Genomic DNA, 24171 nt, shown 5'->3' with positions numbered 1-24171 from the left:
GTGGTTCGGATATCTGAATTATGTCTTTCTCAGTCGGTTTTCTTCTGAGAGCACATTCAGCTGAAAATGACAAATGGATTCTACAACTTGTGTGCCATTACTTTTGAAGTAACTAATGCAGCCCTGGTGGTAATTTGCAGCAGGTACGTATTCCCCAATGTCTTGAAGCTCATTAATGCTCAATAGTAGATACACATCCGGATACAGACATAGACTTCTGTCCGTACTGTGCAGTCATTTTCGTCCAGATTTCGGCATATTTTCGGGAAATCTTACGGATACGGACCTACGGAGCAGTACCTCCAGTAGTCCTGAGGGGCAGTGTAGCAGTGAAGCCAATAGTCCAAGCAAGACATGAGCACAGGTCAAGAGGAAGAAGTTTTAAAAATGGCTAAACTTTTTGAGGGGAGGTTATGAGAGTTGGTGGGAAATTTAAACGGCGGGGAGGAGATTGGACGGGAAATAAATGTGAGTTGGGTGGTGGCGAAGGAAAAGTGGAGGTCCATGTAAGAACGATTTGACACTGAGCAGCGCCCTCTAGTGGGTGTATTGCTTAACATCCATGTCAATGTGAGGGACGCGTGGAAGTATGTGGGCAGTGACAGTGACATCTAATTTAATACGTAACGGGAGCAAAGTGAGCCTTTAGCTGTGTGTTTTTGTCTTTTCCATATGACTTTCTCCTTATTATTTGTTTTTTTCTTTTCTCTAAATACATTTTGAATGCAGATTGAGGCCTCCTAATTAGTTTGGCCGGCACTTGGCTTATAGTTGATATTTCTCACCCATGACCTGATAAAATAGGATGAAAATAAAATCTAAACACTGGCAATTAAAAAATTGGGGCATTAGCATTGTTAACATTCCTCACTAAAAGCTGCTCATTAGTTTCATGGCCAGCAGTGTCCATTGATCATCCCAGCTCATTAGCTTGTACCTAGCTCATTAGTTCACAGCTAATGGACCTCAAAAGTTCCACTGATGCATGCTAACAATGCTAACAAGCTGGTGTCAAACAGAACCGCTTCTAACAACACAAACATGTTTGAAGAATATGGCGTGTATGTTGTGAAGAGGAACAGCACCCTGTGAGGAAGAGTCGAGACTGAGTGGCAATACTGAAAGGTTCTTAGATTTAGCAGGACTTTCAGTGTAAAGAGGTGAGATTAGGAGATCTGAGGGATTAAAATGATGAGGTGACAGCCTTGTCATGTACCCTTTTATGGATTATTGATTCATGGTCGTTCCAAAACACCCTACACTCAAGAGAGGCATTCAATTCCAAAGCACATTGAGCTGCTTGACACTCAGAAATGTCACGTAAAGGTGAGGCTGATACAAGATGAGAGCAAAATAAAAAGACCTTTGGGTCGGGCAATAATACCTTTAAATGAATTACACTTACACCTTGTGCACCTTAGTGACTGCAATGAATGAAACCGTATAATAAAAGTTTGCTGACATTCAAAGAAACCTTTAGTGAGGAGCAGAGCGGTCGCATAAAATGAATGAAATCCCACTTGAATGACAGAGTTAACAATTTCAAAGGATTTGTTCAGCTCAGTTAATTGAGAGTTGTTTGAGGCCAAATGACAGAAAATGAGAGGACTGGGAGGAAATGGGACATTTCCTGAAGTAAATAATCTCCCGATTTAATTCTCATGCTGAAGGATTCCTGACATTCCTGTTTTGGGAAATCTAAATTGAACATCATGTCTGACATCATCTGCGTAAATGGTGCACACTGGATGTCACACTGTCTTTATTTCACTACCATTCAATGTACACTACCAATAGAATCAGATAGCATTATACACCCAGCTACACTGATGACATTACAGCTTCTATACCTGTGGCAGACGTATAGAAGAGCTCGAAAGGTTAGGTTCATTTCCTGCATGTGACCTTTCGTCCGCAGCAGGAAGTAGGGTAAGGATCAACGGGACGCACAACTGATGCGCAATAATTAGCAAGATACCGAGGATTACAAGGAGGGAGGGTGGAGGGTTGATGTATATGCGACAGGTGGGAAGACAGAATTGGAGCGAATCAAGCCGGGGAGAACCCACCATCAGTAAAACACTTGCCACAGAGCAGATGTTGCCGCTGTGTGGCGGTGGTAAAGATGGAGATGGGTTTGTCACTGGATTAGACAGGCTTCGTTATTTTTTGTATGTAATGTAATTAAAGTGACATTCATCAAAGAACAAACTAACAAACCTTTTCACGATTGTTAAAAGAAAGAGGATATGCGAAAACATGAATTCTGAGACAAGAGGTAGCCGAACAAACAAATTAAGCATTACACTTGAAAACGGTGAGAAAGGAAGGAAACTAAAAAGTTACAGCAGTGAGGTACCCACCTGGTAAATATCTGATAAGCTGCTACTTCCTGAGTCGCTTGCGATGCTGCATCCTGACTGGCTGGGAGGCATGTGCATCACCTGCTGGTGGGCGTGGTCCGTTAGGTGCATCTTATTGAGGTCGGCAGGAAGCTGTTCAGACAGACAGGTAGTGGTAGTGGTAGAGAGAGACAGAAGGAGAAAAAAAACAAGAGAAGGTGGTGAGGATGAGAGTTCAACAGGGGCAAAGCTTACAAAGAAAACAGGCAGACACACACACACACACACACACACACACACACAGACACACAAACATACACACACACACACACACACAGACACACACACACACACACACACACACAGACACACAAACATACAAGGCTGTTTCATCTGCCTGAAAGCCAATGTGGTTTGGCACTGTCTCACATGTTACACTCCAAGATAATTAACATGAAGAGGACGGAGCTGAAGACACTTCAGACACTTCAGACGGCTGTAAATTATGATCCAAGGCTAGAGGTTGAGATGATTTCTGATAGACAGAAGAGAGTCAGAGATGGTAGGCTGGTTTTATATCTTAGGAGCGTCCTTAACAAACTTAAGAAAACTATAGAGTGTGGCTGTCTTATGAGGACGGCATGGCTTGCTTTCTTTTCTGCAGATGGCTTGCATGTTATGAGCTATGTGTACACGCTGAATAGACAAACATGCACGTGAACACAAGAACACTAATTTAGAGCCACATCCAAACACTTTTTCAACAATAAAATAAGCAGATACGTGAAGTGGGCCACAAACAGAATGAATTCCTTTAGCAAATCTAGCTCTGTGCAGCTCAAGACAATTTGCATGGGGAAAAGTATGAGCACCGGTACAAACAAATTGAATGTGTTTCTATTTCGTTATCATCTTTTGCAAAGATGCAATCCAAAATTGCTCAGAGCTCATTTTCAAATAAACCACACAGATTCAGAGTGAGACAAAGTTGTCAATCAAGCAGCCAACAGACTTCTGAAAAACGTGAGATTGTTTTCACATCCTTCTGCAAAAACACTGTGGTTTAAACTGTGCAAGAGGACAACTTGTCAACCGTCACTGACAAAACACTGCCAGAGAAACAGAAAAAGTGACAAACCGACCGCCAGATCAATGTTTAACCTTTAAACTGAATGACTGCACACACATGTCGTAACTTCATTATTTTAATGTTAGCTATTTTTAAAATCCAGTTTAAATAAGGCTAGTTAAAAATGAAGGATTATGTCTAATACTTCAGTCAATAGTAGGCTACATTTTGCTGCTTCATCTGGGTGATGAAAAAATTATATAAACAGAAGGAGAGTGGGTTTGAATGTTTCAGCACCATGGAGAGGGAGTCTTTTGTGAAGTGACTGTATCTGTGCATCATAGTTCTACGTTTTCAGTCCACATTAGGTTCAATCTGAAGCACTGCATCAACATTTTCGACCCTGGCAGAAAAAAATCATCCTATCCTGGTGTGAAACTATCTCTTCTTCATTAACAGACTGATTTACACCACCAATTCATTGACCAATTGGTAGAGAAAGCCACAGTTTACAATAAATACACACAAAGGAATACACAAATACACTGCTTCCTGGTAGACTCACAGATGCAACGTTGAAAGATACAAAAGCCCTGCAAAGCTCATGTGCATGCACTCCACTTTTAAACAGTCGAGGCACCTTTATCCAGTGTGTACAAGCATGTCAACCAAAGTTCAAGTTCAGGTTTTACATCTTGATTTATCAACACAAAATTGGATAAGGTCTCACACGTAATACTTCAGTTTCATCTCTATTTCCTGGGCTAGTGGACAAATCCACCTGGTGCCTCTTCTGCTCTAGAAGAAAGCCAAACCTCCGATTCTCAAGTCTTACCAGCTTAGACCGAGGCAGTGTCAGGGTGAGAGAAGAAGTCCTCCTGCGACAACGGACAAACCTACAGCACACCTCCTCCATCGCCACATCAGACAGCGCTGGCCGTCCAAACACACACATAAACCCTCGCTTAAACGCTCGCACCCACACCAACAGTTGTACATGCAAAACCACACCAAGCCAAACTGAAGCTTGGAAGCTACTGTAGCTGAGGCAACAAGGAACCACGATGCCAACATGTAATATTAAAGAGTCTGGGGGTGCTGCCCCTTCAGTGCTCTCATCAGCGACCCCATCAGCACTTAACCCTCCCCCACGTCCCGAAACCCACAGGGGAAGACAGTATTGAGGGCGGAGTTTAAGAAGTTCAATGGCTTGTTATTAATTTGTGGCTTAAGAAAGCAACACAATGCAACTTCTGGAGAAAGATGGTTGATTGTTGAGTCTCATCCCCAGGTCGTCAAATACTGATGGACCCGAAGCACTAACCCAAAACTTTCAGCGTCTATAAACTTTAAACATTAACACATCTGCTGCCTTCTTTCTGCATCACACACACCTATATTAATGTAGTATACCACTTAATTATTTATACGTCCTAGGTCCATCCATGTTTCTCTGTAGCAGCCAGATATTTCAATGATGATGGCGCTATTAGCAACACTTAAACAGTACTAATTTCAAAGTGTGCTACTATAACATTCACACATTAGTTTTACTGTGATTGAAGGAGTATCTAAGCGAAATCCATTTCCCCATTAGGTACATCAGTGTAATGCATTGTGTGTTTCAAATATTGAACTGCAGGCAACACCTAATCCTTGACTGCTGGTGTTATTGACTAAATCACACAAATACACAACTTGAATTTTCCTCTCTCATCCCTGATGTTTGCTGCCGACCAACACTCTTCACTAGCAGTTAGCTGCGTTTCTGTGTGAATAAGAAGAGACGGGTAAATCTAGCGGGGGGGACAGAGAGTGATGGCTAATTTTATTACAGGTAAGTATTTATTGATTTCTGTGTGATGGAGCAGTTATAAGCTGGCGATGATGAAGCTCCCACCCTGCATCCACTTAATCAATTCACCAGAATCCACATACATTGAGACAGAAGTTTGTGTCATACCGCTGAGCCGATCAGGACCGAAAAAAGTTACGGTGAGACTTTCATCTTGTGAGGATCATAAGAGGTCTGAGAACAGTAGGGCAAAGTTTAGGAATCAAACAGAAACTTTGTCTGCGAAATTTCAGTTTCAAAGAGAAGTGCTTTAAGGGTTCAAGAGGTTGGTTAGTTGTTGCGAGTTACAATGAAAATGTCAAAGTTGTGTAACAGGAAGGTCAGGGTTAAGGTTTGGCAATTCAGTAGTGAATGTTACTGTCTGTATCAGGATCAGGAGCTCAGTGAAAATGCAGATGTGCAATCAAACTGCTGGATTTTGTTGTGACAGATGCTGCTGAAACTGTACCAACATTTGGTCATTTAAGAGATGTGCAAAAGGAAACAAGCAAGGTCATTAAAAGGTAAAGGGATAGTCTAATATTTTCAGAAATACACTTAAACCCATTGCAGACATGAAAAAACATAAAATCGCTGGCTTCATCAAGCTGTTAAAGTAATAGCTCTGTCATTTAGACATAGGTGACTTACATTTATGTTCCTAACGGCACTAATTAATGGGTAGAGCACTTCACATTGCCATATTGTATTCATCCACTACTGGCTGATAAAAACGAAGGTACAATACATTGATCTGGCTCTACTTGGCATTGGAGTGTTTGTGATCTAATCGCGAAATTCATCCAGCTAATGCTCACTTTGTTGGATTTATTTCCTCACTAAGAAAAAAGACTTCAAATATGAAATTAAGGTTAGATACAGTATGAGAGAAAAGTTTCTCACTGCTCCAAGTGTGTGTGTTTGAAGGTGCCAGGTAATGAAATAGGGCAAGGACAGGCAGAGGAAGTTCATGTGTGTGTGTGAGTGAAGGCTGGTAGGGGGGAGTCAGGTTGAGAAAGTGATGGGGGAAGTGAATAATTGTGGCGGTCTCGTGGCTCCTATTCACACCCAAGACTTAATCCTGCTCTAATCCTCCTCTTTCCCTCTCCCAGCGGGGCCGAGTCGTGGGGGGGGTGGGTATGTCGGGGTGTTAGGGGGTCTTCCATTCTCCTCATGCATTAAGGATGAGAGTTAGGAGATTAAATATAAATGTGCAAGCTTCCTTCAGCTGTACAATTCTATCATGTCAACGAGCGGGCGCAATCATAGGAGGATCAAGCTGGCTTTAAATGTTATGTCGCAGGCAAACAGACCAAGGTTTCACACCATCAGTCACTTACAGACTCTGATTAACTCCAGAGGAACGCACCTCATCATCAATCACAGTAAGGGAGAGGAAACATTCATATCAAGAAAGATGCAGCAGCCACCAAGGGTGAAAAAACCCTGTAAGGAACCGGGCTGAAGCTGTTGGAACATCAAGTCGTTCCCTAGTTTGGTGGCTTATAAATGAATAATTGGCTAATGTCATGAACAAAGAACATATCTGGCAGGGCTGGGCAATATGCTGTGACTAATACAGAAAATCATTTTCTAATATCGCTGTATGTTCATAACGCTGTCGCCAATGATGTCCAATCCATCAACATATTGCGTAGTATTTGTCCCTTATTACAGGAACTTTGGTAGGTCTCAATTTCCTGTTATATGTCTGTGCAAATAACATCAATGTAGTGGTATTCGTCCTCTATTAGGATGTCTCTAAAATATGACATCCGATCTGACCTGGTGTTCAGCACAATAGCAACCACACAGCTAGTAGAGCATCAATGGCCCCCTGAGCCATATAAAGACTTTTGGGGGCTTTTCCACTTGAACTTTTGGCCCAGTTGAGTCAAGCCACTCCAAGCTGATTTGCTTCTCCATCACCAGTTTCAATGCGCCCATTTGAGCTGAGCCCGAGACAGACCTTCTCTGGAATTGGGCCAAAGCGGGCTGCGGTGACGTCTCACGACTACGGCCAACCCCTGATGACCATCTCTCGGTATTTTTGTAACTTCTAATTCAATCTCTGCGCTTTAAAGTTGAATATTTCTTCTGCGTCCCACACGCTGTATTTTTCATCATGTTTGCTTTTCAGCTGATTCATGTTAAGTTACTGCTGGTCGTAACCCAACATTTGCCGGTTTTCCTCACTCCACATAAAAAGAGTTTTCTATGGCCGTTTTTAGAACGTAGCACACTTCTACCTGTTGAGCTACCAGGGCACCTTTAAAACAGACACACTTAATATGACTTCTCATTTGTGTCTGTTCTCTACAGCGTCTGAGACCAACAAGCTAAAACTATGTTGTGTTCATAGCCGTTTACCACCCAAATAATGATCCTCCCCCCCCCACCCATCTATCAAACATGGACAAAAGCACATTAACCAACATACAAATGGCCACTCTGCATTTTTAAAGCTGACTTTATTAAAACACATATTAGGTTAATGCTTTTTTTTTTCCTTTCTTCCATAAAACCAAACTCAGTTCACTTATTGCATCCAATTTTAACAATGAGATTAACTAGCTGTGGGCCTGAGTGCTCTGTTCCTCCCATTTCCTCAGTGATAAAATGGGCTATAAAGCCCAGACTGGCCATTTGGCTACACAGACAAGAGACTGGGTTTCCCAAAGGCAATTTAGTGTTTGGATAATCCTTGCTACATTGTAGGTCATGCTTAGAGAGATGTTTTCGGAAACCTGAAGACATTAATGGATGAGTCCTGGTCTGTCTGGCATAATAGTCTGGAATTGGCTGGTTAAGGGTCCCAAAAGGCACCTGCACCATTAAACTCATGACAAAGGAGGGTGTCATAAAAGCCACATCTGATCAGTTTTTAAAACATTGCTGCTAGTTCAATTCCTTTTTGCATGAATTATTAGAAAATGACCCAATGCTGTTTAAGCGTACGCTTTGCTAGGGTGCAGAGACCATTTAATGACTACAGGGCAGGACACACCTGAGACTTGAGACAAGGACAGAAGATTTATCAAAAGAGATGGAGCATGACGAAGACATATAAATCAACACACATAATGAGACAGAGAGGAACGGCAGCGAGAGTGAGAACAATACATTAAGATGAATAATAAAGGGGACAAATGGCTTAGCTGAGTAATTAAAGAAAATGTGATGAGGCTGATGAATCCTGACGAGGATGATAATTAAAACGGGTTCAATAAACAATGACAGAAACAAAGCTTAATGAATATTTAAAGACAATGTTGTGTTTGCGGAGGGAAAACAAAAATGACAATAGCAGAGAGAAAGTTATTCAGTTCAGTGTCTCCGAACAGATGCTGAAGTCTTTGGAGAGGTTCAGGTTTAAGCTTGCTAATTTTGCTGGCAATCAATAAGAAATCTTTGTTTTAGCGAACGAATGTCATTTTACACGTCCCTCTGTTCATAAATCCAATTAGATAAAAAACATGAACGCGAGTTGGTGCTCTGCAAGATCTTCCTTTGTCACGTTTTTAAATGTGAACTATCCTGGTTATACTCAAACCAACCAACCACAAATACCCAAAAAATAATTTCAATTCTCAGATACAAAAAAGGCTATTGCTGATCAACGTTCATTCAAGTATCATTAATCTTCCCCAAAAAGAAAATCCTCAACGAAAAAGTCACCAGCTTGATCCTTCTGACTGAAAATGTACACAAGCTGTGGTGCAATGAAGTCCTGTTTTGCAAGTCGCTTAAGCTGGATGTAGCAGCTATACACTACTCATAACCCCACAGCTGAGTAAATACAGGGATGGTAATGGGTAGTGAGGTCACCAGTCGGGTATATGACATGAGCACGGTCGGCCTGTAGATGTCAGCAGTGACAAACTACGTTGACATGACTTGAGGTGAACGAGCCAAGCAACACAACCACCACTCGGTAGTAAAAGAACAATGGTATGTTAATATCTGTGTTCCTTTTTATACTTTTACTGTAAACACATTTTTCCATTAACAATATATTTTAGATATCAAGCTGTTAAGTCATAGAAAATATTCACTGTTTACCTTTATTGTGCAGAAATGTGTCTTTGCTTGCATGTGCAGAATAGGTACATTAAAAAACGAAACATGTAACCTTTGACAAATTAAAAATATGACATTTACATAAAAACACAAGAGGAACTATATTAAAAAGAGAACCAGATACTCGATTTGTTTTGGACTGCATCAGAAAGAGAAATATATGAATTGTTGTGTGCTGAGGTCGCAGGCTGGCTTCAAAAAGTGACTGCCATGAAATATCTTGATCAGTAAAGACTTCCAAGTGTAACGGCTTTGTCTCGTTTCTGACAGGTGCTCCAATCAGGGCACAATGTTAAAAATGAGAATACTTTCAATTCTGTTTAAAGTGCACTGGCTAACCTTGCATTTCCTTTGATTACATAACAGGAAGCGTCTTTGTCATGTTTCGTACGAGTGTATTCCACATGAAGGCCAAAGTGATTCACAATTGCTGCAACGAGTAAGTAAGCTCCACTTTCTAGCAACAACTTTATAAATAGACGCTTCATGAAAAAAAAGGCGTTCAATAGAAAGTAAATTCTATAAAAAGCCTTCCCAGTATATATTTAGAATATAATCACACGTTAAACCTTAGCTGTTAACATATGTCTCCACTAGTAACAGCTGTCACCATGTGTTGATGTATCTCCGAGCAGGTTGTTACACCACAGACAGCAGCAGTTCACCTCTGCACACAGACACAATGCCGCAACAGTCTCGCTGCACAAATGAGCTATCCTTCCTTTGATGTGATACTTAAGCTGATATCTGAATCGGATTTCCGCTAGGTTTTTACATGTCTCCGAGTCGCTCTGTCTCTTTGCATTGTCTCCTTCCGGCCGATCTCACCTCTTCGCTTTGATAGTCTTGGTTATTAACTCGCCAGTGTGTCTTTCTCTCTCTCTTTCTCTATGTCCAGTGATTCACTCCCTCATTACAGCCTCCACCCTCCAGTCCCCCTGTCACTACTGCGTCACCTTCTCTTTTGGTTTTCACCACTTTCTGTCTACTTTTTGGGAGAAATCCTAAATTCTTGCATTTTTTCCGTACTGGATCCCCATTTATGCATCAAAGGCAGCAGGTAGGAGTGAAAAGACTGCAAGTTGCCTCATCAGACTAGCCAGGTGAGAACATTGGCTCTGCTGTCTGGTACAGGACACACACACATTTTGAAGCTCCAGATTTAGCCCTGTAGCGCTGACGAAAGCTTTGATCAATCAAGGCCACTGTTGGCTCGGTCTAAAGTCGTGAGAGGGGGACGATGTCGGGAAACGCACATGCACACACACACACACACACACACACACACACACACACACACACACACACACACGAGCAATACGGAGTGGAAAATACATGCACATTAAATACACACACATTTACGCACAGAGGAAGGCCTACAACAACACATAGAAAAAGAAATACACAACACGAAGTCATGCCAACCCACACACAGATGGAATATACTACAGGCTCCATTCAGTAAAACATACACTGAGCCTATTGAATAGGCTCAGCACACAGCGATGCTCCACTCTATTACTGGCAAGTCCACGGACGCTTGGAGTAAGATGCAGTGCAGGGAGACAGATGGAGATGGGGAGAAAATGGAGTGAGAATGTGACTGAGAGAGAGAAAGTCGAAATGAAAGAGTGTAAGAGGAGACAGTGAGCGAGGCAAAGAGCATCACACGACTGAGGCTCGATTGAAAGAGTGTGTGTGTGAGTGTGTGAGAGAGAGAGCAAAGGTAGCATAGGGTGTGAGGAGCATATAACTGAGATAGGACTGAAAGCAAAGGGTCGAATGAGGATGAAGTGAACAGATGAAGATAAAACGTCTCAAATAATCTCTTAAGAATCCAATTCTACCTCAGTGCAGACTACCATATCTCAGCTACCATGGCAGTGCAAGAAAGAGACAGTGTGTGTGTGTGTGTGTTTGCCAGCTGGGGAAAGGGAAGATGTAATGAATAGAAGTTGGAATTGGAGGTGACAACTGCAAAGGCAGACATGCCACAGAGAGAGGGAAGGAAAGAGGAGGGAGAGCAAGAGACTGGGTGGAGTTAGCAGGAGACCACATAAGGAGATGAGGACTCAAACACTGTCAAGCAGAGAAGACTGCATGTGCATACACACAAACAAGGATTCAGACACATGGATTGTCTCTCTCGGTGAGGCTACCTCCATCTCTTCTGCCAGCCCGACTTTTCTAAAAAGTGTCTCTTAAAATGCTTGTGTGTTGCTGCTGTTTTTACATTGTTTACTCATGTATTCTTCAGGACTGCAGACGAAGATTAAACCAGAGCTAAGAGAATAAACACCCTTTCCCACAAGAATAAACACTTGATCATGCATTGAGAGGAGTTCTGTTCAGGAAGCAAGGAAGCATGATGTTCCGTTTAGTCATCGGGGAGAACAACTCAGTTGAATAACGGTGTCTGCGACTCTGGAGGAAGTCAGAGAGAATAAGCCTGATGATTAAAGTATGCAAAAGCGTGCACATCCAAACACGACAATGAATTTGAATACCTGCAAATACGTTTTGACGTAATACTGACACTTAACTTCAGCAGCACAATATTGACAAAAATGATAAAGTTATTGTTGCAATATGCAACTATGTGAATTGTCTCTGCAGTACTTTTTACAGCAACATATGCCTAGAAATGTGTTGGAAGAGAAAATGAGTCACTAATGGTTGGAACCTGAAACTGGCAGCTTGAAACAAAACTTTATTTCCTAACATAAGGTGGGGATTCTGCATAGCAACACATTGCCTAGAAAAATCTCTCTGAAACACATTTTAATCTCAGTTAGGGGAAAAAACCCAGCATCCTGTGAATTGGCAGGCACCTGTTTGTGAGGTACGAGGTTATCATTGGTTGGCAAGTTTTGAGCCCGGACAGAGAGCGGCTGGCAAGCTCCTATGGTGGATAAACAGCCATTAGTTGGCAGGATCCACATTTTGTCGTGCCAGTATTGTGACAGACGGGATGCTGAATGGCACTGTCACCAATGCTGCCAAAGGCCTGTGACTTTTGCCCCAGTTGTCTGAGAGTGATGAAGGAGAGGGACTCAGCGAAGGAGGGAAGGAAGGACGGATAAACAAAGTCAGTAAATAGAAAGGAAAGAGGAAAAGGGAAAAGACAGACGGTGTGTCTGCATACGTTTGGTCTTTCTTTGCCCCCTCTTTTCATGTTTAATGACTCATCCACACATTCCTAAATCCTGGACACATTGCTGTCATCTCAAACACAGAGAACAACCCCTGAACAATGGACGCCTGTACTGAATCAGAACTGTATTGTTACTCAAATATTTATTTGGAACTGAAACTGAAGGTGTATATTTCCATGGGAAAATGACAAATGTTGAAATCGGGTGGGACAAAGTCATTATGTCTCAAGTCTGGGCTATAAAGTCCTGAATAAAGTCGAGACATATAATCAGTTTCAAGTAAGTCCACGTCTGAAACTTTTTGCTTCAAGTTTGTCTGGTGTACACGGTCAAAGGTACCTTTACTTCATGCCTGTGCAATATGACTTAATATATGACAATATGACTGCTTAAGTACAAAAATCGAGGTTGCACATTATTTTAGAGTACACTAACAAGACATAAGCCTTATTTTGTATCAAATTAGACATCATTTATTCTTTATTAGACAGTATAAACTATACGACTAATCAGGCTGTAATTAGAAACTAGATTTAATGCCTTAAAAATGCCTTAAGACCTAAAATATAATATACTTAGACACTATTATACCAAATTATAATCTAATTAGGAAATCCTTATACTACAATCTTCCTGAGAACTACATGATACACTCTCATTGTTTTAATAAGTCTTTGTTATTTCTGTAATGTAGTTATTATTGTATTGGATTGATGTACTTGTTGAATCATTACATTAATGGCATCAGGCGTTCATTTGTCAGAATGTATCCAGGGACTGTGTATGAAAATGAGCTCATTAGCTAACTCCGGCACATTTACATTCATATGTAAACTGAAACGTTTTTGATTATGTTTTCTGGTAAACGAATAAATAAATAAATAAATAAACAGAGAGATATATAGCCAGATAAGTGATTAGAGTCTGACTCAAGTCCAAGGCACAAGTACAAGATTCCTTGCCCCAGTTTAATAGATATTAGAGAAACCATGCAACTGATTTTACAAGGAATTTTACAAGAACTATACAGGCAACAGACTTGACTTGTAAATGTAATAACAACCTGGAACATGAAATAATGTCTCTGCCGCACTCGCTTCATCAGTGTAAGCTACGCCAGTCTGGATTTTCTTGGTGAGTAATGGCTCTAAATTGGCTGCACGCTCATTCGTCCCACACAGTCTTTACCACTCATTCAGTTTTCTGGCGGCTTACACAGCGAAGAAGCTAATTAGAATGGGTCGGCACCCCTGCAGAGTCAAGTATTCTTCTCTGGAGGACTGAAGGTATTACAACCAGGCTTTAGTGGAAATTCCTCCCAGTTGGTAACTAGAGTGTGTGTGTGTGTGTGTGTATGTATGTGTGTGTGTGTGTGTGTGTGTGTGTGGCAGCAGGCAGCAAACAGTTGCTGCCAAACAGCGTTCGTTGTTTCTGAAAGGAAATTTCAACCTGTCGCTGCCTGTCTGTCCTCCTCCTGTACACGCTTCAACACCAGGGTGAGGACATTTTTATGTTTGAGGTTAAATGTTTCAGGACAGTTAAGGCCAACAGCACTGGGCAGTTTTCACCACTGAAAAAGCGAATATTGTTTTTTTTTATAAAAGTCTATGTTTTTTGACGGTCACTGGATTGTCTGATGCAGCACCCCTCACCCATCTTTTCATCCAGGTGTTTTTTTTTGAAAAAAGGAGATTTATTTTGTGCCATTTCAGCCTTGTCCTCCCCATCCATCTCCTCTCTCTCGCATCCATCTTTTCTTTCTCCCACCCACTCAATATTCTGCAACTCCTCTTATATCTTCCTGCTGTGGGAGAACAATGTAAATACAAACTGATACTAAGTTAAAGGATCTATATGTGATTGGTTGATTTGACGGTTATTAACAGAAAGACATCCAAGTTGCTGCAGCTTTATTGATGCTACTAGTTTTACCTTATGTGTTCTGTATGCTGGAAGGACTTCACTGGCTTTAATATGTAATATTTATGCAGGTTTCAAATCAAGCCAACTTCATTATAAATCAATTTCAAGTATTTCTTTTGTTCTGTGAGAATATGTGCATGTATGTTTGAGTGTGTGCGCGCTACAGGAAGCTGCAAGGCGTCTATGTCTGGGCCCCTGAGGAAGGTGGGCCACGGCCAGGTCTGCCGGATACAGGAGGGAAGGCTAAACACTTGGCTTTAATACTGACACGACTACTTGTGCATGCACACACACACAAGTACATGCATGTGCACGGATACATACACACACATGCAGCTTAGTACCTCCTGGCTCCCCTCTGTTAACAGATGCTTCCTGCCTTCTAGCCCAACCCACACTACTTCACACATACAAACACACACATGCAGCGCGTCCCTGGCACCCCTACAGGTTGACCCAGGGGCCGGGTGCAGGGGGCAGCTCCACCCTTTGGTTCTGTTTTCGTTGATGTTGGATCCCATTCAGGTCTCCAGCCCGGACAGAAACGACTACAATTCCGGTACCAGGGGCAGACAGGACAGGAAATTAACTTTTGTTTGCCCGCCGACCAAACCCGTATCCTGAACTCCGGCATTTTATTATTTTACCTGCCAAAAACTGGTCTTGACAACAAAGAGAAGTCAAAGCGAGATATGAGCTGAACTGGCGCTGATACAGTTGAAAAATAAAAGCCACTCTTTCCATTATGGTTTGAATTTATAATCATTGGCTGCTTTTGGTGCGAGTGTTCCATGTTGCTGTCAGTGCGTCTCAACGTGACAGTCTACAGATGTGCACAAGGAGTTGAATGTGGTAATGAATATTCAGAGTGAAAAATGTGAACGCTAAAATGCGGTTACGATAATAGTTGAAAAGCTGAGAAATAATCGTTTTTCTATTCACTGAACTGAACAGATAAACGGCACGTTTTATTTCAGGAATGAGTAAATGGCCTCTACGACACAAAGAATCGCTCGCTTTAAAGGTTAATCACTTCAGTGTGTGTCTGTGTATTTCAACATATTAAAAAAAAGAATGATTTATTAGCAGATGAGTAGGGTTAAGTGTTTCTGCAATGCCAAACTGACCTTCCTGCTTCCTGATCACATTTGTTTTCATACAGGCAAACCACACATTGTCTGCGTTCTCTCTGCCCTCTCTCACTCTTTGTCTTTTTTCTCACAAATTATCAAAAACACCCACAGAGCAATCACCCATCCATCCATCCATCCATCCCATCTTGTGTTAATAAATGCCCTTGAAAATTATCCAGTAAAGGCTCTCTGGCTGCGCAGGCAGAGGAGGGGATGAGGATCAATAACGGTGAGATAATGGGAGCAAGGGAAATTGGGGGGTGGGGGCTGTGGGTGGTTGAAATATCAGCACTAGGATGAGTGTATGTGCAAGGGTGGGGGTAGCAGCTCATGACTGACAGAGCTCCGGTAGGTGGAGTCTGCATATATAAAGTGAGGGGGAGTAATTTATGTGTATGTGCACATGTATTGTATGCATGTGGGTGTTTTGTTTTGACCATTGCAAGTATGGAGGCTTGAGTGTGTGTGTGTGTGTGTGTGTGTGTGTGTGTGTGTGTGTGTGTGTGTGTGTGTGTGTGTGTGTGTGTGTGTGTGTGTGTGTGTGTGTGTGTGTGTGTTGCATTAGTGGGTGTTAAACTGAGAGTGAGAAGGCAGGGCTCACACAGATGTGTATGCGTTTGTGCACAAAGGCTAGAGTGCGTCTCCACACGAGCAGCCTCGCTTTCAGTCCATTTAGCCCAGCGATGTTGACCTGCAGCCACACTGTATGTATGTTAATGCATACAGGGCCTGAGTGGGCTTTTCACTCTCGAATTTCAAGCTATCACAGCTAATGGACAGTAATTACACCATTCAGGACACAACACTGGCTCTTTTATACCCCTGCTCCCATTCAAACAATCAGAGAGCACTGCATTTACTTCTTAGATCAACAACAAAAGGTGAAGACGGGTAAACTAAGCGAGCAAGAGCCTTTTCAATCAGCTGAGAGAGAGAGTGGATGCCTGTGACCTTTGTCTGGACAATAGCTGGAAAGAGAATTGGTGCTGTCATGAAATTTGAGGATATGTGCATTTTTAAAAGGATGTCTGGCCATCAATTGTGGCCAATATGTGGTGGTAGGTCACCCCAAAGATCAGCTGTGGAATGAATGACTCAAAAACATTGTCAAGGCTACTTACTGACTAGACATCAGGAATGAAACTGTATTGTGAGTGTAGTAGGCTGTTGGAAGAAAAGCTCTGCAAAAGCTCTAAATTTTACAAAGTATATTCGTCAAAAGATCTCATCACACATAATATCAAACACCATTTTCAAACACATTTACACAAACGTATTCATTTTTATTATACCTATTTTTGAAGTGGCATCTTCTCTTGGTAAGTCATGCTTACCATTGAGCTTTGTCGACTCTTCCTGCATAAAGCCGGATAAGAAGATTAATCTATTTTTTGACTAAGAGTGAATTAATTGCCAACTATTTTGATAATCTGTTAGTAGTTTATCCACTTTTCAAGTAAAAATGTCAAATATTTGCTGGCTCTAGCTTCGTAAATGTGAGGACTGGCTGATTTTCTCTGCCGTTTGTGATATAAAAGAAGACTTTTTCGATTTTGGACTGTTAGTTGGACAAAAGGAGCAATTTGAAGGCGTCATTTGTGGGCTCTGGGAAATTGTGATGAGCATTTTTTCATATTTTTATAGATTAAACAATGAATCGATTGATCATGAAAATAAATCAATAAAAATAATTGTTAGCTGCAGCCTTATTCCTGTATAAATAAGGGTTTCCAGACTGAATTTATGTCTGTAGTTGTAGCGTCCTTGAATTAGACACCGCTGTTCCCTAATTATTCAATCTGAATCCTAAGGAGTAGCAGGTAGATCTACACAGTGAACCTAAATCTCAACATGGTACCAAGTACAAAGAGCAGTTACCCTCAGTAATTTCTCAACACACTAGGATGTGACAAAGGCAAATGGACGGTCCATTCAAACTCATACAGAGGTTACACTGAAGTGACTTGAAATAATGCAAGTTATGAGACCTCCATTTTCTCATATAGATGATACAATGTGCTCACAAGCTAACAATGCTGCATGTTGTGCGTATACATACATGTGATGTTTCAGTTTTATCTTTCAAATCGCCAGACTTACAAAGAAAAAAAAATGTTTCAAAAGGACTCAATAGTGATTCATGACCAATGGGAGCAGAGTTGGGCCTGGCCTGGCCTAATGCAACTCATATCGATCTTTATCACCCCTACTTCCTGTGCATATGATATCCTAGACCTCCCTCGGCATGCTAAAAGCACTCTCTCTCTCTATTGTTGCCTCTCGCTCAGATGCTCCCCCTCTCTCTCTGCTTTCTGTCTTTGTCTCTCACTCTTTTACCTCTCTCTGCTCATGCTCCTCTCACCACCATCGCCCTCCGTCTACCTGGGCTCAGCGGCCACATTACCTTGACACCCTGCGTGAGTCCCGTCAGTCTGTCAATCAGTTTGTCTGTGGGCTCGAGGTCAGAGTAAATCTGTTGAGGCCAACGTGAAGAGGCTGTGGCATTACATCACCTGGCAAAGGTCACCCTCTTAGTGCACAAAAATGGTTCTGACAACATATTCAGGTACCAGGGGAGAGACGGTGCAACGATCTAATACTCTTTTAATGGCGTCTGCGGTTTCCATCCACTGATCTGATGGTGCGGAGGATTAAAGTGCATTTTATGATCGACGGCTTACTCCAACCTGTTGACCGCACATTTCTTTAATTACTAAAATGTATAAAATATGCTGAAAACCTTTAGTTCAACTTTATTCCTAAGCAACACAGTCTCATACACTAGCATTTTTCTTTGCTTTTTTGACTTCTTTGTAACTTCTTGCTGACACAGAGGGTAATTATCATGACCGCACTTGCCTCTGACAGTATTTATATGTCACCTTTTGTGTTAAAAAAGCTAATTTGAATGTCTTGGGTCTTGTTTTGGTCTACAAAAGCCATTACATGGGCCACTGGCATTAAGAAACTTTGGTTTGCTCCTTTTGCTCCTCTCAAGTAATGAGTAAAATATGTTTTCCCACTGGTTTTCTGAGGTTAGAAACTACCATTCAAAGGCATGATTACTGTTTACTTAAAGCTTGATTATAAAGTTTAACCATCCATGTTGTAAGAAAGTTGATATTTGAGTCTCATTTCCAACTCGTCAAATACTGAGGCTTTGGGATGGCAAACGATCTGACCTGCAGTCCCCAAGTGTCTGTATCCGTGGAGTTGGGATTGAGACTCAAAAACCAACTTTCTTACAAAGTGGACCTTAAACAGAATCTATTCTACGATATTTCACAGACCCTCTTCTTCGAACTTCTACAAGTTAATCGTCTGTCTCAAAGGCGCCATGACAGAATGATAAACCTGGAACTGGTCAATATGAGAAAAAAAAAGTCTCTCTGGGGAACTTCTATGTTCGATGTGACCAAACTTTCTTGGACAAGGTTTCCGCCAGTTGCTCACCCAATTAAACCGTGTCGATCACTTTATTTCATCTTTGAATTGAAATCAGTGTGGTAATTACTTGAGGCGTTATCTTTATCCCCCAGAGTGACATCTGACTATGTACCTCCTGGAAAAAAGCGTAAAGCTTTGAGGCGCTCAGTTCCTAATCAGACTCGTAACGCTGTCTGGGCATGAATCCACAGCACTGAGCGAAAGGGTCAATAGACTGTACTGAAGAATAATTAATCTCCTTATTCCACTCAATAGAGGTTCAGCAGTTTAATGTAGCCATCTATCCCATCTGATCCGATGATGAATGGTAGGCCGGTTATCGACCTTGAATCAAATATAGCATCAAGCTGTTCAAACAGAAGTCTGACAAAAACTGAACAGCAGAATAGTTTTTGTTCTCTTTCTAATTTCTTTCCTCATTTAAATCTACTTTGAACCACCAACCATTAACCTCACTGGTTCCACTTTGTATAATTAAACCATTTATTTTATAGCAATTTATGGTCCATGTTTCCATGAATGATTTGGGTTAAGAGTGGCACTTATTTGCTTTGCCAGATGCTTTGTCCGTCTGCCTGTCCATCCGTCCGACCTGCCTCGCCTTGGCACTGAATCCATCATCCCACTGAAACTCTCTGCTATAGCAACACCTCCATTACTATTCAATGCAGCATGGGCCCCACACAAACTGATTAGACCAATGTTCAGCATTGATTGCAAGGGAAGCAAAGGGAGCAGCCCGGGTCAACCCAGAGTCTGGACCTGCTGCACTCTTGCCAGGGAAGTCTGCTGCCAAGAGGAGTCGGGATTATTACAATTATCTCCAGTTATGTGCTTATGCTGAACACAAATCCTCCTATCAGCGAAGCATGACACTTCCTGTTTTTCGAGCAAAAGCTTATCTGTTTGGAAGTGATTGATGGCGGCTACAGAGACGAAAGAAAGACACATTTCTCAAAAGGCATTTATGAATCGAGTAGTAGTCTTTCAGCTGAGCAGAAGGAAGATTGAGTAGCAGCCTGTGGTTCCTTTAAAGCAACAGATAGATACTGGCTATATTTCTCCATACATTTTTTCCTGCAAAGCTTAATTTTGCTTCCTCGTCCTTAGCTGGGAGGCAAAAACCAACTTTGTGATGAATTTTTTAGGTTCATTCTTATGCCAAGCCACAGAGAGATGAGTGAAAACTAAATGCAAGGCATCTGGATGGGTTAGTAAGTAATGGGTGCCATTTGGTGCAGAAAAGGTTGGACATGTGAGGATGCAGATGGTTTTAGAACGAGTTGGTGTGATTTATAAGACAGGAGGCGGCAGATGAGTGAGGATACAGCCCCAGCAGGGCAGCAACAACAGCAGCATCAGGCTGGCAACAACAACAACAACAACAGGCCCCATTATTGATGTTTGAATAATAGATGTGGAAAAGAGAGAGGGCAAGAGAGAAGAAGAGATGAACAAGTAGTAGAAGACAGAAGAGTCCCTTACTAAAAACAGACGAGGAAGGAAGGAAAGGGGACAGAGGAAGACAGTAGGAAGTCCCGGCTAAAAACAGAAAGAAGAGAGGGACAGAGATGGAGAGAAAACACGAGGGAGGCGCAAAAAAACAGAAGCTCAGAGGGCTCAGCAGAGAACAGGTCCCATGTTGGCAGCGGGGAGGGTCAAAGAGTTCAGCAGCAGAACATTTTGACAAGTCTTGCAGCAGCGGGAGGATGTAGACTGGGGTTGTGTTCCACCGGGATGAGCAGGACGTGATTTAAAGGGACAGTTCGCCCATAAAAACAACACAATAGAACAATAAAAAAAGAAAGCAAGACGTTGAAAGCCTCTTAAAGGCAGCATCTGACTGCTGACTCTTAGGGGAGGCTATTCTAGCGCAAGCAGACCTCGGTTTTTAAGTTCTGTGTTGTTTATTGGAGATGTAAATAAATCTAGGCCTCATAACTGCTCAGTGCATCAGGAAATAAATGGCCCTGCTGGCCCCACAGAGCAGCTCCACTGGCCTACATTTGGCTGTCTGTTATCTGATGCCAAATTTCCAGCCACACAGTCAATATTTCAATAACTATCCTCTGACGTTAGAAATGAGAGCAAGAGAGTACGACATGCTATATGATAGGAGCTGCAGTTTGGAAGAGTAATGAACAGAAGTGTCTAAATTGCTAAATAAACTGTTAAACTTTCTATAGCTGTTCAGCCTCGAGGGTTATTCTCTGAGTCTGTAGTAAACAAGGCTGTGGAAAACTGACTGTAAAATGACTGTAAGAGCCTGTTGGCAGCTGTAGATTCCCTGTAGAGAAGTAAAACTAAATGATTCATATGAATCAAACAGTCGCCTGCTCACTAGTTTTCATATCAAAATTTCATTTAGGCTAATCAAACCTCTGAGTGGTACGAAAATGCATTAAATGCAAAGCTGCCACTGGTCTGACTGGCGGTGTATTGGTTGGCGAATCATTTAAGATCACTACAGTGAAGAATATCACCGATCCCAGCCAGGGCAGGCCGGCCAAAGCTACCGAAAGAGGCCGACTTCTGGAGAAAATAATAGGCTGCCATTCTGAGAAAGCAGTCAATGATAAAATTGTGAAAATCTCTTGTGGAATAAAAATCACTGCTTCAGAGGCTCTCTCTTTCTCACTAATGTATTTTTCACTTTCTCTTTCTTTCTATCTTTTCTCACTTTTTCTGTCCTTCTCCTCCATCAAACTTCAAATCACGCTGCAGCATGGCTCTTCATCTTTCTTCCTTTCCTCATCCCTCCTTTCTTGAGATCCCAGAACGAATTCACAAAATCCTTTTTTAGGGAATTCAACTCCCTTCGCAGACCACCCTCACACTCTGTCTTCCACTTTGCCTCTCTTCACTGCAGTGTTTCTGACTGCTACTGTATTTGCAGACAGAGCACACGTTTCCTAATGGGAGGAAGAGGGAAACTTAATTAACCTTTGCGAAAGGTGGGCTCATCACAGACGCCGACCAATTAACTATGGACTTCAAACAGGGCGAGAATGAAACTCTCAGTGGCTCTGGACTGAGGATAAATGAGCTAAATGAGCTTGACTCATGCGGCATAGATGGACCAGTAATAACATACAGGTACAACAGGTCGAGTTAAGACAGTGCAAGACCAAGCATGAAAGATAAGAGAAAAGAGAAGAGATTTGCCAAAGCTGCTCTTTAAATTTAGCTGTAAACAACGTTAATGAGCTAACATCTGACTAAAAAAGCCTCGGGAGCCTGGAGATTTAAAAAGCCGACAAGTGACAAATGAGGTCACCTGCTCTGAAACTTGGACTGGTAACAACCTGCAACACTTTATATTTTTGTGTTAGTATATGACAGCTGTTAAGTAACAAGAAATGTTGTGACAGAAACGCCAAAGGTAAGGCTGAGGTCATTTAGAGTGCGTCATCAATACAAACAGAGCAGAAATGATTAGTTGATTATCGATCGTGAAATTAATTAGCAGCTATCTTAATAATGGAATAATCATTAAAGTAAAACGCTAAACTTTCCAACTGTCTGATGTCGTCATCTAATGTGATAGTTAACTGATAATTTGCGGGGGTGGGGTGGGGGGCAGAAAGGACATCTGAAGGGCCTTTTTAACCATTTAAATTCAAGTAATGAAAAAGAAATAACTTTCAGATTAATTCACAACTTAATTAACCATTGCAGAACTACAGACAAGTTGATTTTTTAAGTGTTAAAATGTCACGCTCCCTACACATCTCGGAGACAATTCTTTAATTATCAAATAACCAAATATGTCTATCTATTCTAACATCGCCATCAGCCTCCAAGATCAAGTATCTGTCAGGTCTGGGTGTAACGTACCTGAAAGAGCAAGATCCTACATAATAAGGCAGAAGGTCATATACAATGTCACTAAAGATAAGGAGGATGTGACAAATCTACAGTTAAAAGTACAGTTTGCATGCCAGCACTGATGAACCATCACAAAGGGATTGACAAAACAACATGCAAATTGGATTTACAAGGTTTTCATTAAGCAGCAGTGACATTTGACCCCTTACAAGCAATGAGAGATCTACAGTATGAATAATTTGGATCACATGAGAGATGGGAAGCAATAAAGATGAGTAATAAGGTATTTAAGTTCTGAAGCTGCGTGTGGCACAGACTTAATGTGTTATCTTAGACTGAACATCTTCTCACTTTATCCCCCTTTCATCTCCAGGGACCTAATTATCACTTATCGTACTGACGGCATGTGCACACAAGCACACACACACACATACATAATGAAGACAAACATCTCTGAGGTTCAGCACCCAGACAGACGCTCCCAGAGAGACCGACACGTAGGGGATCTATCGGACGGCCGATGGGCCGTGCAGCAGAGGGGTCCTGCCAATGTCGTCAATCATCATGCAGCCCTTTTACTTTTAAATATTTAACAACAAAAACAAGAAGAAGCCATAAAAGACGCAAATCACGTTTCATGCGCTGGAGTTGCTTTGCTTGCATCATCGTGGAGTTCGCCAAGGGCTAGGCTAACTCCGGCGGATTATTCTGAGCAGCTAAAACTAGGACATACAACTGTTAATTATACACAGGGCTACATCATCACCAGTCTGCTGCGGACTACTGGGAGTCCATAGACAAATTAGACGAATCATGTATACACAGACAGTTTTATAGAAAAACAAATGATATGAACACCATTTGACTTTATCTGCTGAGTTTTAGCTAAAAATGACAATTTTTTCACTGGGGTTTGGTGTAAATTATTAATTACCCCCATCAGCATCAAATCTTACATCTCATCATACCGTCTGTTCAACTGTAAGCATTCAAATCAATTTCTTCAATTGCTGTATATAAACTAAGATGCTATAACTCGTGCACCTGTATTCGCCAACTTTGTCCCATTATCTTTGCTCCCCTTCAAGTACTTAACCGTCAACAAAAGTACAAAGATTTTAAAGATATAATCAGTCAAAGCTGCAGAGCTCTGTGGCTTCTAAATATTATTTTTAGAAACCATCAAATCATTTTAACCTTTGAAGAGTGAGGAGTGATGCAGCTGCTAGGACGCATAAACCACTCCTGCAAAGACCAAAAGCAAGATATAGCAGGCTTCCTTTCATACAATTCTTTAAGCAGATGGTCAAAAACATGTATTCTTCTTCTCTATAGAGTGTGCAGGCGATCTTTTTAGTTC

General features: G+C 41.6%; 1 protein-coding gene across 3 annotated transcripts in view; it reads right to left on the bottom strand.

Moving 5' to 3' along the window:
* LOC141007396 (rap guanine nucleotide exchange factor 6-like) overlaps window positions 1-24171 on the bottom strand; it is a 163275-nt gene that overhangs the window by 50805 nt on the left and 88299 nt on the right. For all 3 annotated transcript variants that reach the window (XM_073479755.1, XM_073479754.1, XM_073479756.1), the window contains one exon: window positions 2364-2495. In XM_073479755.1, coding sequence (XP_073335856.1) covers window positions 2364-2495 — 132 coding nt within the window. The remainder of the gene's footprint in view (window positions 1-2363; window positions 2496-24171) is intronic.

Source organism: Pagrus major, chromosome 13 (assembly GCF_040436345.1).
Source record: "Pagrus major chromosome 13, Pma_NU_1.0".
Classification (NCBI taxonomy): domain Eukaryota; kingdom Metazoa; phylum Chordata; class Actinopteri; order Spariformes; family Sparidae; genus Pagrus; species Pagrus major.
The sequence above is the reverse complement of the archived record's forward strand: the minus strand, read 5'-3'. Positions and strand labels throughout refer to the sequence as shown.